General features: G+C 38.6%; 1 protein-coding gene across 5 annotated transcripts in view; it reads left to right on the top strand.

Annotated features, from left to right (window-relative positions):
• LOC101160590 (disks large-associated protein 1) overlaps positions 1-18,241 on the top strand; it is a 91,052-nt gene that overhangs the window by 29,432 nt on the left and 43,379 nt on the right. For 3 of the 5 annotated variants that reach the window (XM_011486379.3, XM_078935418.1, XM_020710847.3), the window contains exon 2: positions 1,718-3,227. In XM_011486379.3, coding sequence (XP_011484681.2) covers positions 1,830-3,227 — 1,398 coding nt within the window. In that variant the 5' untranslated portion in view covers positions 1,718-1,829. The remainder of the gene's footprint in view (positions 1-1,717; positions 3,228-18,241) is intronic. The other 2 variants (XM_011486380.3, XM_078935419.1) reach the window with 2 other exon arrangements.

Here is an 18,241-nt window from a genome sequence, read left to right as displayed (position 1 = left end):
GACATGAGTGTAGATCGCGGGCCAGAAAAGATTTAAAAAAAAAAGTACTTCTTTAAAATCCACCAGCCAATGAAAATCCTCACTGAGAAGCACAGGACTAGATTGACATGTAGATTGGCCAATCAGACATGGTCTGAAGCATACGTCGCTGCAAATGCACATTTTGTTCTTTAAAGGATGATACAGCGGCCGTGTGTGGGAGGAGCTACTGGTTCTGGTCTGATCGCTGCATGGAGCGATGTGTTTGTCATTGCATGGTAGACACTGAGAATGTGGAGAGATCAGGTTAATTATTTTGAAGAGTTCTACTTGGTAATCATGTTTTCATGTTTGGGTTTATAAAATCATCCTAGGGAAAGTCTCTGCTTCAACTCCTGCAGGGAAAGCTGCGTCTCAATCTGACGCCCGTGTTTCCATCTCCCTGACAGAGTTTGAAGCTAAAACCCCTCCTCCGCCTCTTTACCTGCTTTTCCTCTCTACCTGTTCACCTGTTCACATCCTCTGCAGCTGAGAGTTGGTTTCCCCGCGCTCCTCAGTGTGTCCTACACAGAGAGCGCAAAATACGATAGTCGGGGCGCTCCAGCGCCGCACAAGGATGAAAGAGCCGGACGCAGGTTATGCGTAGATTATAGAGCGGGTCAAGCAAATGAATGGAAGAAGGCGGCCCGCTGAAGAAATATTCAATATTGTACACATTTTATTATTAGTCTGAACTTTCTTTTATTTAGAAAAATCTTTTATCTAATCAGTCCAGTACGAAAAAAACATCAACAAAAGCTGTGTTGGGCGGTTTTTGGCTGGGTCTGGCGGTTTTCAGATGACTTTTGGGCTGGAAAACTGTGACTCTATCTGGCAACACTGGCGCAAACTCTCTGTCATCAGCGAGTTGGTCTCTGCCCCACGGTACGTCAAGTTCCCGGCAGAAGATCGGAGTGTTTATTGAAGCCGCCCCGCGTGTGTCCTCCTGCTATCAGATCTGCAGTTCTCGCCCGATAAATACGAGCTCATTACGAAGCTGTTTTTTTACGTGGCATGCGCTTCGTGCGGAGCCAGCAGCGCCTTTGAAATGCCATAAAAATGAACAAACTAAAATAAAATTTAATTATTATAAAATACTCATTATTTTCCAAAGTCACAGGGAGCCACAACAGAAGGATGAAAGAGCCACATGTGGCTCTGGAGCCATGGGTTGCCGACCCCTGTCCTAGTGCATGGGTGGGTTTTCTCCGGGCACTCCTGCTCCCTTCTACAGTCCAAAGACATGCTTCATGGGTTAATTAGTTACTCTAAAGCATGTGTCAGAATCCAGGAATTGAGGGCTGGTGTACATGCTTTCAAACCAACTTACCACTGAAGCTCTGTATTGGCTAAACACACCTGATCCAGGTTATCAGCAGCAGATAAGGCAGGATTTCTGGAAAACCAGCAGGAGGCCGGACCTCGAGGCCTGGAGTTTGACATCCATGCTCCGAAGTGTCCCTAGGTGTGTAAGTGTTAGATTGTGTGGGAGTGATTGTGTGCCCTGTGACAGACTGACGATCTGTTTTGGTCCAACAGTAGCCAGGACAGGCTCTGACAATTCTGTGATCCCGAAAAAGATCTAGCTGGTTAGGAAAATGGATGAATGAAAAGAAGGTCATTTTGACTGGTTTTTGTCATGAATTAATATTCTTTCATTAGGTAACATTTTGTTTGTTTATGTCCTCTTGTCTTGCAGAGTTTGCAGCTCTCCCTACAAGAACAGTCATCAGCAGCCCTTTTCCCACCACAGGCCTGGCACCACCCACGCATTCACTGTTTCTTCCTGTTCATTCTTCACTCACCCTGTCATGAAAGGTCTGTCAGGTAGCAAGAGTCACCATCATGTGGTCTCCTATGAGCCATCATATGATCCACTGGGTCACCATGTGGACCGCAAGCAATTGTTGATCAGTCAAATGGACATTCCAGTGCCCGTTCCCATGCCAGCCGAGCACCCCTACTACAATGCTCAGCGTACCTCGTACCCCTCTGACAGCAACAGCATTGTCCCATATGGAACCTTCCCAAGGAGGTGCCACTCCACCTCCTCATCCCACCATCCTGAGGTAAAGGATGAGTGTATGGCCATAGTACCCTATGTAGTGGGAGGAGGAAGAGGGGGAGGAGGTGGAGGAGGCTACGGGGGTAAAATGCAGACTCAGGTACCAGTAAACATTGTGGACCAGTATGAACATCAGCCCCCATTTTCCAGAGATGGCTACCACACACTGCAGTACAAACGAGGAGTGCTGGCCCACACTGGGGGGATGGGAACCAATGACAACAACAATGACAGCCCTGGGCGAATTCGCCATCTGGTCCACTCTGTCCAGAAACTCTTCACAAAGTCACATTCACTGGAGGGGCCACACCACACACAGTCATCTAAAGGGGCTCATAATGGGAGCGTTAATGGTGGTGGTGGTGGTGGAGGAGGTGGTGGTGGTGGCTCAAGGGCGAGCCCAGAAGGTGGAAATCCATCTGCGGGAGTGCGCCACCGGAAGCGCAGCAAGAGCCGTGAGCGCTGTCGATCAGCAGAGCCCAAGCATCGAAGCTACCACCACCACCACCCCCAGCTCCACGGCTCAGCATCTGCTCCGGGCTCTGGATACTGGAGCTCAGATGATAATCTGGAACGGGAGCTGTGTCTCTATCACCCTCATCACCACCAACCTCCACCCTCTCCTTCCCCGTCAATTTCCCCCTCACCTATTGCCATGACAATGGGTCGATGCGTTGACAACAACCCTGACAAGTTCCCTCAGACTGCCCTCACAAGTCTCCCCATCTCGCATTCCCAGCAGTACTTCATGATGGACCCCTATGGCACACTCAACGAGCACTCTCACAGCCATGCACGCCATGGCCACACACACCACCACTCTGCTCTGAAAGCCTCCCGGAGCAACAACGATTTGAAATATGCAGCATCGTCAGCATGTCTACCGGTTAGTGGTAGCAGCAATAACAGCGGTGTCGGTGGAGGAATCAGCCCTTTGCTGCCTGTGGGTCTTTTGGACGGGCCCCTTGTGAAGAAAGGGGCGTGGTCATCAAGCCTAACGGTGAGCAGGGCCCGAGAGGTCTACACCAACAGCAGCCACAACCAGCCACGAGCCAGCGCAGGATCCGGTAACCTAAACCTAGATAGAGCTCTAGTCAAATCAAAGGGCAGTCAGCAACAGGACCCCTCTTGCCATTTCTTACAGGTAAATAATTCCTCCCTGACTCCCATCCAGAACCAGTCAGTTCACTCTCTTCCCCCTCTGTTGACTCCCTTTTCTCCACCACTTACTTTTCTCATCAATGTTTCCTCCAAGTCAGTGGTGTCCAGTCTGGTGGGATTTTTTAAACACCGCTTTGGCGTGATGATTCTATTATAGTTCTAAATTAGAGTAGCAAAATCTATTCCAAAGGGTACCAAAACCCCAAATAGATGCCAATTTTCCTGAAAAAAGTGACAGTAATCTAAACCTCAGTGTATAAGACACATACAACATTTCAAAGCCTGAAATGCCTGATGATGCATTTAATGTATCTAACATCACAATATAAAAAACCTGATAACCTGAGCTGTCCATTTCCAGTCCCTAAGGGCCTGCATTCCCTCTCCCTTAGTGCTCTTTCTTAAAATACACTTGATCCAGACAATCACCATGGGGTGACTATATCTGACCGAGTAGGAAACCAATTCTCAAGGATTGTGATTGGACAGTCATTACAGAAAGTAGAATATGGCTAGGTTTTTTATGTAATAGAAAACAGTAACTTTATTTTTAGCCATTAAGAGTGACTTGTCACATTTTCCTATATACATGAATTCAAAATTGTTCTTTTGTTCATTTTCTCTAAGGGATTAGTGACACTTCACCCATCAACAGATCAGCAAGAAAACACTTTTGTATTTGGCTAGTGTTTCTTAGACATCTGCTCCTGAAAGTAAAAACACTATAACATGTGCCAAACCCTTAGAAATTGTGAAATCATTTAGGTGGAGGCTATGAGTCTTTATAGTATTAATAAAATTAACAATATTTACCATGAATAAATGTGTGATTGACATTGCATTTATTCATTGTGATAAGTAATTTCAGGAAATGTCAAAGAATCTTACTGAAACAAGTTGTAACTCTGTTGTCTAAGGAAGATGCAATTAGTGGATCTTTGAAATTTCTTAAAAATATTGACTGGACATCACTGACTGAGGCTGGGGGTTCACTACAATGTTAAATTATGGGTTTTTGGTATTGTTTATTCCATATTAATCAAAATGGTTAAAAAGAATTAGCAATGACAAGAACAGTGTCACAACAATAGTATAGCTACTATACAATCATCGGCAACAAACTACTAATTGACATATTTAAAACTTTTGCATAATTAAGTCATAAATTCCAGACTAAAAGAGCAACAGAAACAATTCAGTGAGGCTGCAGTTATTTTACTCTTTTACTTAAACATTTTTAATTAAAAAACACATTTCAGTTCAGTATCATTTTATACAAATCCATTTATTTCTAAATGGCAGGCAGATTTAATTGTTATAATTAAACTGCATTTTTAAGTGCGCCTAGAAGAAATCTGTAAAACAAACTTCAGCTATAGGAAATCTACCTTAAAATCTGTAATACTGTTTGATGGAAAATATTTGCAGTCTAGAAAATACTTAAGCAAGACATAATAGCTCTGCAAATGTTACTGTCAAGCGATGTTGTAGTGCATCCACAGCCGTGGAGAGTGCATTGCTCCCCAGCCCCAGTCTGTTATTCCGACGCCTTTCCTCCACTCACCTTTCCCAGGCTATCCATCCACCAAGCATCATGCCACTACAACTCACTTCCTCTACTTCCTCTTGGTTTGGAAAGTCCCCTCTTCTTTCTCCTCTTCCTCCCATTCTCTTCTTTTGAGTTGAAGAGAGAAGTAAGTGCAGAGCCAGTAGCAGCCTTACTCTCTAAGTGCTAGGTGATGACATAAACTCACAAAGAACATGTTTCCTGTTTGCAGACTTCATTTATAATTTAGTAGGGCCTTTTTTTCCCTGATTCCCTAACAGCTACATTGTCTCTGTCCTGCTAGCTTGTTGTGCTCATGTGCTTTTTGTTTAAGTGTTGTGCTGAGCGCAGTGTTGGGGAGCCATTTGATATAAACACAACGACATGTTTGCTGTGAGCTAGTGCTTGTCAATGAAAGAGAACAAACATTTAATTGTGAATGTGTTCAAACAGTGATCACCTCATCTTAAGAAATGTAATAGAGACATGACAGAATTAGGGATTTTTATTTGCCTAAAATTTCCAAATAAAATATCCATGGATCTAAATTCTCCAGAACCAGTCATAGACAACTTTCTGCTCTTAAGGTAGGGATAAGCCCCATCTGTAAACAGGCTCTGTGCACCCCTACTGTACATCCTTTATCCCACTATGAACTGTTGCAGTATCTCGTAATATCTCTTCCTCCTCTGTGCGGCTTTTGAGCTGCCTCAAAATGCAGTTATAAATTACTTTGAGATTGAAAATTGCCTGTCCTTCTGTGCATTTGTAGTGACCCTGGAGTGGAACTTCCTTCATATGTTTTCTGAAAAGACAGCCCATCTGTTATTACTTTAAAGTCCCACTCCTAAAGTATTCCCAGCGGTCTTTCAATTAAAATTATGTCATTTTTAGGCAAAATAAAAAAACCTGGTTGTTTTTATTTTTAATTGGCCTCTGAGTTGTGGGTGGAACTGTTGGTGCAGAGTAAGCCTGCCCCTACTTCCTAACATCTATCTGCTTACACTCTCTCCTGCTAGCTTACAGCCGCTCAGAACCCCAACCTAACATTACAACAAAAATGGCGAGCGACATCAGAGTTATCCGTACAGTTTGAGCCAGATCCCAGCTCAGAAGCGGAAAATGAAGACACACATGGATCTACAAGTGGATGCATCAGAGTGGAGCAGGGAGCTTCTGGCCCACTGATTGTTGATCCTATGCCACTGCTACGAGCTTTTTTTACCTGCATTTTTTCGACTGCTCCTGTTTGACTACCATTTGAAAAAAGAAATACTAACAAATGCAATTTTAAGCTCTATATATATTTCCTCCATTATTTAAAAAAAGTGCAAGCTAAATCATTTCATTGACAATGTGTAGACGAATACACATAAAGTGAAAGCTGAATTTAAAATTATAAAATCTAATGAAATCTCCTGAAGTTGTGTGGACTGGTTTGTCCTGGAGCTTTTCCTAGAACATCTCCTCCCACTGAGGAGCTAAACCAAACACTGAACACTGTTTGGATCCATAAACATTAAGACAATGATACAGTCTAATTTCTAATGCTCAAGTGTGCAGCAGTAAGTAAAGTTGCCTCCCCAACAACTGCTTATAACACTTGTTCTTTGTACTTTGCATTGTGAAACAACTGAACAAAAACCTGTTGATATGTGTGCTACATTTATATTGTACATGTGTGTTTAGGTGGGTGGGGAGTGTTGAAGGAGAGCAATAACATGCAAAACCAGATCATGCAATGAAATGAGCTGAGGACTCAGTGGAGAATGTGGATAGACAAAGTGTGTCAGCGGGTGTGTGTGTGTTAATGTGTTGGGTTGAATTTGTGGGACTTTATATTATTGATCGGATTTGATAGATTCCCTTCAATTTATTGTTGTATCATGTGAGACACACTCAAATATAAATACTAGCTGTATGAATAATATGGAATAATTTACATACACACAATACAATTTATGTTAAAAGGGCTTAGAAAAAAAGGTTATCATATTGTATCATTATCATTGCTGATATTGTTTAGAATAATTTACATATAGTTCCATCTAAAAAAGACATAATAACATCCGTGGACAGTTTTTATACACACATTTTTGCCTCTCAATGCAAAATAATGATAATCCAACTTAGTGAATATTTGAATCCCTCCTTCACACATAAGTATTTCTCTGTACATTGACCTACATTTGTAAATATGTGAGCTCTTTTTTAGCCCTTACCCTAAGGGATTGTACAGTTTGTTAACACACACTGACACACACAAATGTTTCCAGGTGGATTTAAGTCCTTTTTCTTCAAGATTTTCACATCTTTTCAGTTTTTTAGCCTCTTTTTCTCTGTAAATTATTCCTGAACTTCACCATATATATTATGTCACTGGCCTTGTCTAAAAGTTGCAATGTGTTTCTGCTAAGTCATAAATAAAAAATTAACTAAAAAATAACTTTTTTCCTGAAAATGTGATATTGACTGATCATCTTCTCATAGTTACTGTCTTTCAAAGCTTATTTTTGGATAAGAATCAGGTTATATATATATATATATATATATATATATATATATATATATATATATATATATATATACATATCATTTTAATAATAATAATAATATAAATACCATAGTAATAATTCATGTCTAATTTTACAGCATTTTAATACAAGCTTTAATACATGCTTTTCTATGACACTTATTTACACAAACATTTATTTACATTAAGTTACAAAATAATGATAATTCTTGAATGAAAATAAAAATCCCTCCTTCACACGTTACATAATTGTCTTTTCTGCCAAACCTGGGTAAAAAAATGACAGCAACATTTTTTTTTACACTCATTGTCAATAACAAAGTAATGATTTGTTGACTTATACTTTAATATAAAAGTATATTATTTTGTAAAACTGTTTTATTTGGCTTTACCTGTTTCTATGTTTGTTTGTTTTTTTTTCAGAAGTTGTAGTATGAGGTTAATTCAGGACCTGCTTAAAATTTATTAAAAAAACACATGGTAAATTTGAAAAACAGACATTGTACATAAAAAAAAAAAACAAACAAACTTGAAAACAGTTTTAAACTTGGAAGCCAATGAGCTCAAAGTTCCGCCCCCAGATAAAATTAGGCTAAGCTGTGAAAACTTGAAAAGGCTGAACTGTAAACTGAGAACTGAAAGCAAAGATGGAAAGAAACGAAAAAACTAAGGTTGAGAATACAAAACAGAAGCTGTTACAAATAAACAGGATTTTTCATTTAGTTATTAATTCAAGCTTCAAATATAACTTTTTTTCTTCAAATGTTCAATATTTCTTTCAAGTTTAAAATACAGTTCCCTTAATTTTTCAACAGCGCGTTTCAATATTCCTGGATTTATGTATTTTTTTCCAGTCACGTGACCCCTCTGGCTCATCACAAAAAATCAGACAACAATACGCTCATATGAGACTTTTCCATCCGAAGGCGGTACTGTGGGGAGGAAGGGAGCGGAGATGAAGAGCACACCGGCCTGTTGGCTTCCTTGCTGGCTGCTAGAGAATATTTCACAGCTGGTTCCACCGGTTCCTGAATTGCTACGATAGTTGAATGCGTCTGTCTGGTGGGTTAATATGTATGAGTTGTGCAGGTTTTTGGGTTTTCTTATGGAGGGTCGTAGACAGGAGGCTGCATCTTGAGGGGAGTTTTCGCCAGCCACATGCCTGTAGGAAAAATGCGCATGAACAGTTTTGCTCTACGGCCTCACGTCTCTAGAGGCCTATGAGGCTGATATTTAATGCGGGACATCTGCGAGCCCCCTACACGTTTGCTCATTTTTTGCCAACCTGTATCCACCTGTAAGAGCAGTTGTGATTACGGCTAAAGGGAAAGGCTCACAAGTAAAAGCAAGAGCAGACAGAGAGGATGTAAGTGGCAACACAGACCAATTAAACTTTTGGTCTGAATTTGAGGCAAATAGTGTTGTTAGTCAATAATTCTGCTACTTAAAAAGATAAGAGAGGTCTTTGAAGTTGATCATAGGTACACTTCCACTGTAAGAGACAGAATGTAAAGAGAAAATCCAGGAAATCAAATTTTACGTTTTTTTTAAATTTTATATTGGTTCAGAAAATAGATTTTTAGCAGCAACAACAGCAATAATTCCATTCCTAACAGACCAGTCCTTTCTTCTTGAAGATATTCTTCTATCCTCCACTTGTTGACTGTATTAATGGCATCAACATAAACTGGTTATCTGTAAACTACACCTTTCCACACCTTCTTGCATTCAGACTGCAACCTCTCGCCAAGACCAGAACTAAAACCCTGCAGGGCCCCAAAGGTTCCCCTGAACTTAAGCCAGAACATGTCCAGGCCCATTTCAAGTTTCTCAGAAGTCATCCAGGGGAGGATTGGGAGGTCAAGTGATAAGATGAGACCAAAATGGAACTCTTTGATATAAATGCCACTCGCTATTTTACATTGCAAGACCATCATTCCCAGCAGCATGGGGGTAGAAGGGTCATACTTTGTGGCTGCTTTTTTGCAAAGGGCAAATGATCCGCATTAAGGAATGGATGAATGGGTCCATGTATGGACAGACATTTATCAAAAACCCTATTACATCAGTGATAGCATTGAGATGAAAGGTGGCTATATCTTCCAGCATGACACAAATCTATAACACATCACCCAGGCAACAAAGGTGTGGCTACGTGAAAAGCATTTCAAGGTTCTGGAGTGGTTTACCCAGTCTTTGGACCACAATCTAATAGAGAATCTGTTGAAGGAGTTGAAAGTCTGTGTTCTCAACAACAACCCCAAATACCACAGCTCTTGAGAAGATCTGCATGGAAGAATGGACCAATGTAGCAGGTTACAATGAGTGCAAGCCTGACCTTAAGGAAGCGTTTGACCAACCAGGATTATATTACATAGTATTGAGATAAACTTTTGTTTTTGACCAAATACTTGTTTTTTGCATTGTTGCACAAATAATTTCTTTCAAAGTTATACAATGTTAATTCCTGGCTTCTTTTTTCGCATTCTGTGTCTCGCAGTTGATGTGCACCCATGATGAGCATAACAGACCTCTCATCTTAGTATGTGGAACAACTTGCAGAATCTGTTGCCTGAAGAAGACTTTTCTTGCCCACCGGGGATGAATTCCCTTAACAGCATGAATTTGCTGGTTAGGTTTCCACACCTGTTCTGTACTTGGCTCCGTTCAGTCATCACTGTCACTTCTGTTGGATTCTCACCAGGCATGAGCTAATGAACAAACAGCGTCACAGCTTGGTTCCATTGGCCTCGAGGTTTTTCTCCTACCTAAAAACAAAAGATGCATACATATTTTAAGCAACAGATCTAAAGTGAAAGAGGCCATCCCAATGCATTTTTTAACCTTTCATAAACTAAGTTCTGCTTACACATTCACTGCTGTAAAACTACAAAATTTATTGTAAAAAAGGGTGTGATATTGACTTTTAAGGAGAAATCTATATTTGTTGATCTAATTAATATCTTATTGTCTGACGGCTGTTGTTAATGGACAAAAAACTTTGGATAATTCTGTCTACAACAAGAAAAACCCTATAATTTAATAAATTACTAATAGATACAAAATTGGTATTTTGTTGTTCATAGGCTTGCCTTCCACTATGGCTATGTTAGAACAGTACTGCAAAATAGAATAAACCATAATTTCTTCAAATCCTAAGTTTATATGCTTATTTATTTAAATGGATTATTTAAATTGTGATAAAGCCAAAACATCCAGTCATGAATATCGATGTTGACATGCTGAACAAGGAATCATCATATAAAGTTTGCTTAACGTGCTACAGCCTGTAATACGATACAAGCCGGTCAAGGAAAAAGTAACTGCTGCAGATTTTTCTACAGCCCTTCCTGTGTTTACAGAGTTTAGAAATGAGATCTCGACTAACTAGAACACTCTGTAGTCAGTTCATCTGTCATTTGTTGTGATTGCATGTTTACAGTCAGTTGCCGACGTCATATGACAGTGACAGACGGAGACACTGGTTTGGCATCTTTAAATAACAAACTGCAAAGCTTTTGGAAATAACAACCTACAGGGAGTTTAAAACCATTGCAGCATCATTGTACATGCACAAAGTAAGAAAGAGAGCGGTTAAAAGATGTGCTGAACTGCATGCTGTTTGACCACAGTGTTTGACTGAATGTCTCTGAAGATTCTCAGTCATCCAGGTCATGTTGTCATAGGATTACGTTCTTAAGAGCAACTGGATTTTTTTTATCTAAAACAGCGCTTCTAAATCTTTGTCCTCTGGGAACAATGTCCTGCATTTTTTAAAGTCCTACTCTGCTCAAACACACCCGCCTTGATGGCTGCCATTATCAGGTCTCTGAATACGAATACGAGATTTTTTATTTCAAATCAAATCAACATTTACATGAAAAAATAAGTCTACACACAACTTTAAAAATAGGATTTGAAAGGGGAAAGGAAGAAGCTTATGCTTATAAAAATACAAACCCCCACTCAACAACACTCATAGCAACAAAACAACAAAATTAAACATTTGACATAATAACGCTAACATACGAGAAACACCTGACGACGACAGACAGACACACCCAAAAACTCCGACCAAACACCAAACACCCTATAAAAAAGGAAGGAGGAAACAAGGTGCCTCAGCTAAAAAAAAAACAAAAATAAAAAAAATAAAAAACTTTGGTAATGATCTTTCCATAGTCCAAGAGAATACACATACTCCTCAATGATTCATTACATCTCGGTACATGTTCACTACGTATCTTTTAAACATACCTTTAAAATGAACAAAATGAACAAGTTTTCATGTCGTCCGATAAATTGTTCCAGAATGTGACACCCTTTACTAAGATACACATGGATTTTAAGGTTCACCTTACTTTAGGTTGATAGAATTTGTTGATTCCTCTCAATTTACATTTATTAACAGCATATCTGTTTTGAAACAAAGATTGAATGTTGGTTGGCAGAGAATTTATTGATGCTTTAAACATAATTTGAGCAGTTTTAAAATCTAACAAATCCTGTAATTTTAAATTAAATGTATTAAGAAAAAGTGTATTGGTGTGCTCATTGTATTTAACCTTATGAACAAATCTGATGGCTCGCTTTTGGAGTGTGACTAAAGGATGCAAATTTGTTTTGTAGCAATTTCCCCACACTTCAATACAATGATTTAAAAATGCCAGTATGAAGGAATGATACAAAATAAATAAAGCAGATTGATTAAGCAACAAGCTACACAATTTCATCAAACCAACACATTTAGCCACTTTTGAATGTAAATAATGTATATGGGATTTCCAACAAAGCTTATCATCAATAACTACACCCAAAAACACATGTTTTTGCACTCTCTCAATCGGTGTGTCATTAATAATAATTTGCACTGGCACTTCCACTCTCTCTCCTGAATAGCATAAATTTAGTCTTTTTTAGATTCAAAGATAATTTATTCCTACTAAACCAATGTTTTAGTATGTTATTTCACTTAAAAAGTTTCTCTAAGTTCTGCCCTGAACATAAAATGCTGGGATCATCTGCAAAAAGTAGGAATTTCATAATTTGTGATAATTTGCATATATCGTTAATATAAAGTAAAAACAGAGTTGGTCCAAGAATTGAACCTTGAGGTACTCCACATATGCAATTCCTATTTCTAGATATGGTATTACCAATCTGTACAAACTGCTGTCTATCTTCCAGGTAGCTCTTTAACCAGTTTTGTGTTACTCCTCTGATTCCATACTTTACCAATTCGAAGGCTTTCTGTAGATCAATTTAAATTCCAATGATGAATTTATTTTTAGCAATACAGTTGGTAATCTCTTCCACAAGTTTGATTAAGGCAAATGATGTAGATCTTCCTTGTCGGAAGCCATATTGACTGTTGAATAGCAAAATGTTTATCTCAATAAAGTTAAGTAATCTTAGATTAAATAATGTCTCTAATATTTTTGAAAGGTGAGGCAATAAAGAAATTGGACCGTAATTTGTAAAACTTTGCTTATCTCCTGTTTTAAAAAGAGGAATTACTTTTGCAGTTTTCATTTTGGTGGGAAACTGTCCACATTGAAATGACAAATTGAAAAAATGTGTGAGTGGTTTGATAATAGTTTTAGCAACATTTTGAATTGGTCTCATATCAACACCATCCGCATCCTGGGATTTTTTTATTTACATTAGGACATTTACATGTCCTAATGGTCTCCAATACCTCCTTCTCATTAGTAGTCATGAGAAACATTGTATTTGAATTTGTCTCAATCAAATCACATGGAGATGCATCAACAGTTTCAATCTTTCTTTCTGCAGAGCTTGATGATGAAATGAACACGTATGCTCATGCGGGGCAACATGGAAAACATGCAGGACAGTGTTCCCAAGAAGCAGGGTTGGGAAACACCAATATAGAACACATTTTGCTTTTCAACTGTCTTTTTCAGAAATTTGTCTGAAAGTGCTAAAGGATTAAAACCTGGTTGACCAAATATCCCACAACATAGGCTCCTAGATATAAAACAAAGTTAATGAATCTAGCTGAATTGCAATGAACTTACCTTCGTTTGAGTGGATACGATACTGGAAGAGTCATCTTTCTTAATTTCTTCAAAGTCATCAGCATGATGCAGCCTGGAATGATTTTATGATACGTTTTAGAGGGCCCTGGATTTTTGAGTACTTAAATAAAAAGAGAACAAACTTTGAACCCTTGAGGCTGTATTTGAATGGGTTGAGTGTAGCTACTAACACAGAAGTACTTCAGGGTGTACTTCACTCTGGACAACTCTGGTTTTAAGTGCAGTTAAGCGGCATTTCTGTTTTTGTACAGTGTGTATTCATTTTAATTTTTAACTATAAATTTTAATTAATTTTCTGTTGTTTTTTTTTTAATTTTTGTAATTCTCAAGCCCATCTAGGGACACATGCTGCAAATTAACTTCAACTAAAAGCATTAAGATGTGGGTATGAGACTGCTGTTTTGTAGTATGTTAATGTTTATATATATATATATATATATATATATATATATATATATATATATATATATATATATATATATATATATATATATATATATATATATATATATATATATAATTATTTAAAAAATTAATTCATTCATTCATTTATTTTTGTAAAACTAACATGATTATTTTGTATTTTATGTTGGCAGCACAACATTTAAATTGGTGGGTAAAGTTAGCCTTTCGCTTGAGACTTGCCTTGAGGAAGCAGAATTGGGGTTTGACACTTGCGAAGAATGATCCTTTGTTTCATTTTATTTTTATAATGAAACAAACATTACTGTTAAGCTACACCGACCATGGCAATTCATGCAGCCACTTTTAGTGAAAAGTTAAATCCGCATTTTGGGCCTCCACTTTCAGAACTCTCGCATTCACGTGATGTTAAACAACTTTTTTTGTCCGTACTCAGGATCAATGTAATCGGCCGTTCATTGATTGAGGGATGGATGTTCAACGTTTAAGTTGAATGTCTGCCTGATAAACCATGACCTTTGACCAATTTGGCAATGACATGTAAGTGGTGTTCTATTTGAATCAGTACCAGCCGATTCTAAACATCAACATGGAGGAGAAATTAGTAATGGGCGTTTGTGCCCAGTTGTAATTATATGACACCAAGTCTTGAGGAAGATTCACGAGATTTGCCCCGCTTTGATATTTCGCACCAAGCCCCTTCCAGCTGTAGGTGTCGGACAGGCACTAGTAAACAGTAAAAAAAACCAAAAGATTAAGAATTCCCTGCTTGTCGGGTGCTGATCTGGTATGAACACCAGAGGCTGAACGAGTATAGCGCGTTCTGGGAGGCTACTTGGTGTGAATGTAGCTTTAGGATTGGAGCTTGTGTGGTTTCATTTATATTATCATTGCTGTAATACTGTGATAGTGCAGACACATTCAATGTGTATTATTGAAGGATTATTTGTTGCTTGGGCCAAAAGTGGTAGTTATGCCAACTTAAATTGCGTTTTTAAATTAATAAAGTTTTTTCCCTCCTAAATCTCATAAAATGAACTTTTGAGCATCTTTTGAAGAATAGCAAACACTGAGTTTAATTTCAAGTTGACCTGTATTAACCTATTAAGTAAAGGATTAACATTTAAAACTCATAGTCAACTTAGTAGTAGACTTGAATCAACATGAATTGAGAGTAGCCCACAGTGTGGGAGTGGAGAGAACTTGCACCAGGCATTTTCGGGTCAAATCGCATGACTGAGCTCATGCTGATCTCTTCATGGCATAATGTATTTCCTCTGCTGCCCTCAAACTGTTGGTTGTTCAGCCGGGCTTGATCTGGTTTGACCAATATAGTGGCTAATGTCAAACTTGGAACAAATATAGCTTCCTGAGTCACTGCTGACTTTGAACCTTGTTTTTCATGCATCCCTTTATTTCTACTAATTATAGCATTTATTGTAATGCTAGGTTTTATATATTTTCTGCATGAAAGGTCTTTATAACAGTCTTTCTTGAGAACAAAAGTGAAAGATTGTAAATATTGACCATCACAAGACCCATGAAGACAGGCCATTTACCCTTAAAGACATTGCTCTAAAAGTATGGCAACGGGGCAGTAAAGCAGAATGTTTGGTCATGCTTATAGCTCCATAAATAATAGATCTTCATTGCTTGATATGGAAGTGTGGTGGGCTGTTTTGTTTTTCTGATTGCTGCTGGTTTATTTGGCTTCAATTTTCAGCTTGGCACTGAGCACAAAACAAACTAAAACTTACAAAGAAGTGAGATCATAGCTGGAATGATAGATTAAATTTAGAGGAGTAATGTGACATCACATGCAGCTGTAATTGTTCCCCTATGCTATCTGTGCTTTATCTTCATCTGATTATCTGCAGCAGCATCTCCACTGCGTGGCGAAACTCCACTCTTACCTGTTATTCTTAAGACTACTGCCTTGAGCTATCAAAACATTGTTACCATGGAAACTGTCTACAGTCTGTGATGTAAAATTCACTGTAGATGCTAAGCCTGAAGTCTACAAACCAAGTCACTGTGAATGCTGCATACATTGTCGTTAATAGCTTTCTATTAAAAAAAAAAAGATTGATATGCATGAAATGACTCACAAACAGAATGTGAAATCATCTGAAGGGGAGTGTATACAGTGGTGCTATTTGTCAGACCTGCAGTTGACTAAGAGAGGAGCTGCTGTGAATGTGAAGCCGGTGCGTGGGTGGGAGGCGCTACTTATGATACTGCAGCTGGTCCTTTCCCTGTATCCTCTCTTTACAGCCAAACTGCTCATTTTGTCCAATTGACGTCACACACATGCAGATGAAGGGATACATTTAGCCCAGCACTTTACTTTAGTCTCTTCCTTGCAGTGACGCTTGATATGGGGTACTTCTCCAGCTGTTTGTTGTTTTTCTTAACTTGAAGTTCAGTTTCTATTTATTTTAAAGATATAATGAGGCATTCCTAATTCTTTCTTTGTGTTTTGGTGAAAGTGATGGTGCCACTGGTGTGTTGCAAAACATTGAACCAACAAATTAAACAGTAGCTGGTCACAGTCACCAACTACCCTGTGACATATAGATACATTTACAACCATGGCTTTAGTGTTGCTATTACTAACAGATAGGCAATAGCCACATGCTTTATGAGCAACGAGCTCATAAAGCATGTGCTTTATGATATGCTGATCTTTCAACTCCATGAATTTGAGTCAGGGCACATAGTGTGTAAACATTTTTTAAAATCAAAGTAATGTCAAAACAGCTTGAATCAATGTAAAACAGTTCAATTGCACAACAGAAATAAAATTACTAACCATCTGGTTTTAAAGAATTTTAAATGAAATGAAATGAAAGTAAATTAAATTAAAATGGATTGCATTGGATTGGATTGGATTGGATTGGATTGGATTGGATTGGATTGGATTTTAGATCAAATTGCGCTCAAATGGGGGCATGGCCTTTTTTTTTTTTTTTTAGCACATTTGACTCCCAAAAGCTCAAGAATTGTCCAGCATCTCCAGACTGTTTGTCTTATCTATGTGCTCATCTTTGTAAAGTAAAAATAATTTAATAATTTATTAACTTTTTATCATTGGAGCCAGTTTAGCTCGTGCTGGTTTGCGGCACCTTCCGTCCGTGAAACCAGGGTTCAAATCTGGGCTGCTCCCTATTCCCTTCTCTGCTTCTGTGCTGGTCCCAAGCCTGGATTAATTGAGAGAGTTGTGTCAGGAAGGGCATCCGGTGTATAACATTGCCAAGTTAACTGTGCGACTCCTCGAAAGAGAGGTTGTTTCGCTGTGGTGACCCCTGATGGGAAAAGAGAAAGAAGATTAACTTTCTATCATTTAGTTTGGTAACACCTTCCCATTCATTTGAAGGAGAAGGTGTCTCCAAACTTTTGGTCTGTACTGGATATTTTTGATGTCATTGAATTAGATAAATATTTTTTAAAAATTGGATGGCATCATAACCAGTTGGGACAACGATGATAACTTAAGAGCTGAAATGGGTGTTAGTATGAATTTTTTGATCCAGAGTAAAAGCAACATTATATGCACGACAAATTGTCAACATTTTATTCATGTGGATTGCAAATGTATCCATCCATTCATTTTGTGTAACCCTTGTGCTTTCCTAGGCACTTTAACATTGGGAGTTGGGTCATCTAGACCCACTAGACAGTGCTCTGAACCTTTTTTTCTTCAATGATCTGTAATCTTCACTGGTGTCCATGGATTACATGAAATCTTTCCACCTTTATCCACCTTTGTCATGGTAGGAATAACACATCAATGTAAGGGTGGGGTCATCTAAGATAGCACAAGGGTTATCTGCTTTGACTTGGGCAAGGCTATTGGTACACTGGAGTCTATCCCAGCCACTTTAGGCTACATGCATGGTGTATGATGCCTGTGGACAGGTTGCCAGTGTATAGCTGGACAACACACATCTACATACACACACTCCTAAGTGACAATTTCACATCACCAATTCAACCTGTGACGCATGTTTGTGTCCAAGTGCCCAGAGAAAACCCACACATGCATAGAGAAAATGTGCACACTGTATGTTCTCTCTCTCAGTTGCTGTTTACAATAGCAATTTTCAATTAAGAAACAAAACAGAAATTCAGTTTGTCCAGACCTAATATTAAGCCTTGTGTGGACTTATACTCTTTGAAGTAAAGGCTTTTGTTGACCCAAAAGGTCAGTGAGCCACACTTCTGCTGTGCTGCTTAAGCATCGTCTCAAAGTATTTCAAAGGTAATTGTAATGTTACAGCATTGTCTAGTGGGTCTTAGCAGAACAAGTGCAAAAGCCTTGGGGTGGTGGATGTTGAGAGCAATTCAGTGCTGTTCGCCACTGCAGTTATCAGAGTGGTGGATTTTTCTACAGCTATTCTAGATGAGATGACAAATAAACTGAAATGCTTTGG

This window comes from Oryzias latipes, chromosome 17 (genome assembly GCF_053564925.1).
Source record: "Oryzias latipes strain Hd-rR chromosome 17, Olatipes_Hd-rR_3.1".
Classification (NCBI taxonomy): domain Eukaryota; kingdom Metazoa; phylum Chordata; class Actinopteri; order Beloniformes; family Adrianichthyidae; genus Oryzias; species Oryzias latipes.
The sequence above is the reverse complement of the archived record's forward strand: the minus strand, read 5'-3'. Positions and strand labels throughout refer to the sequence as shown.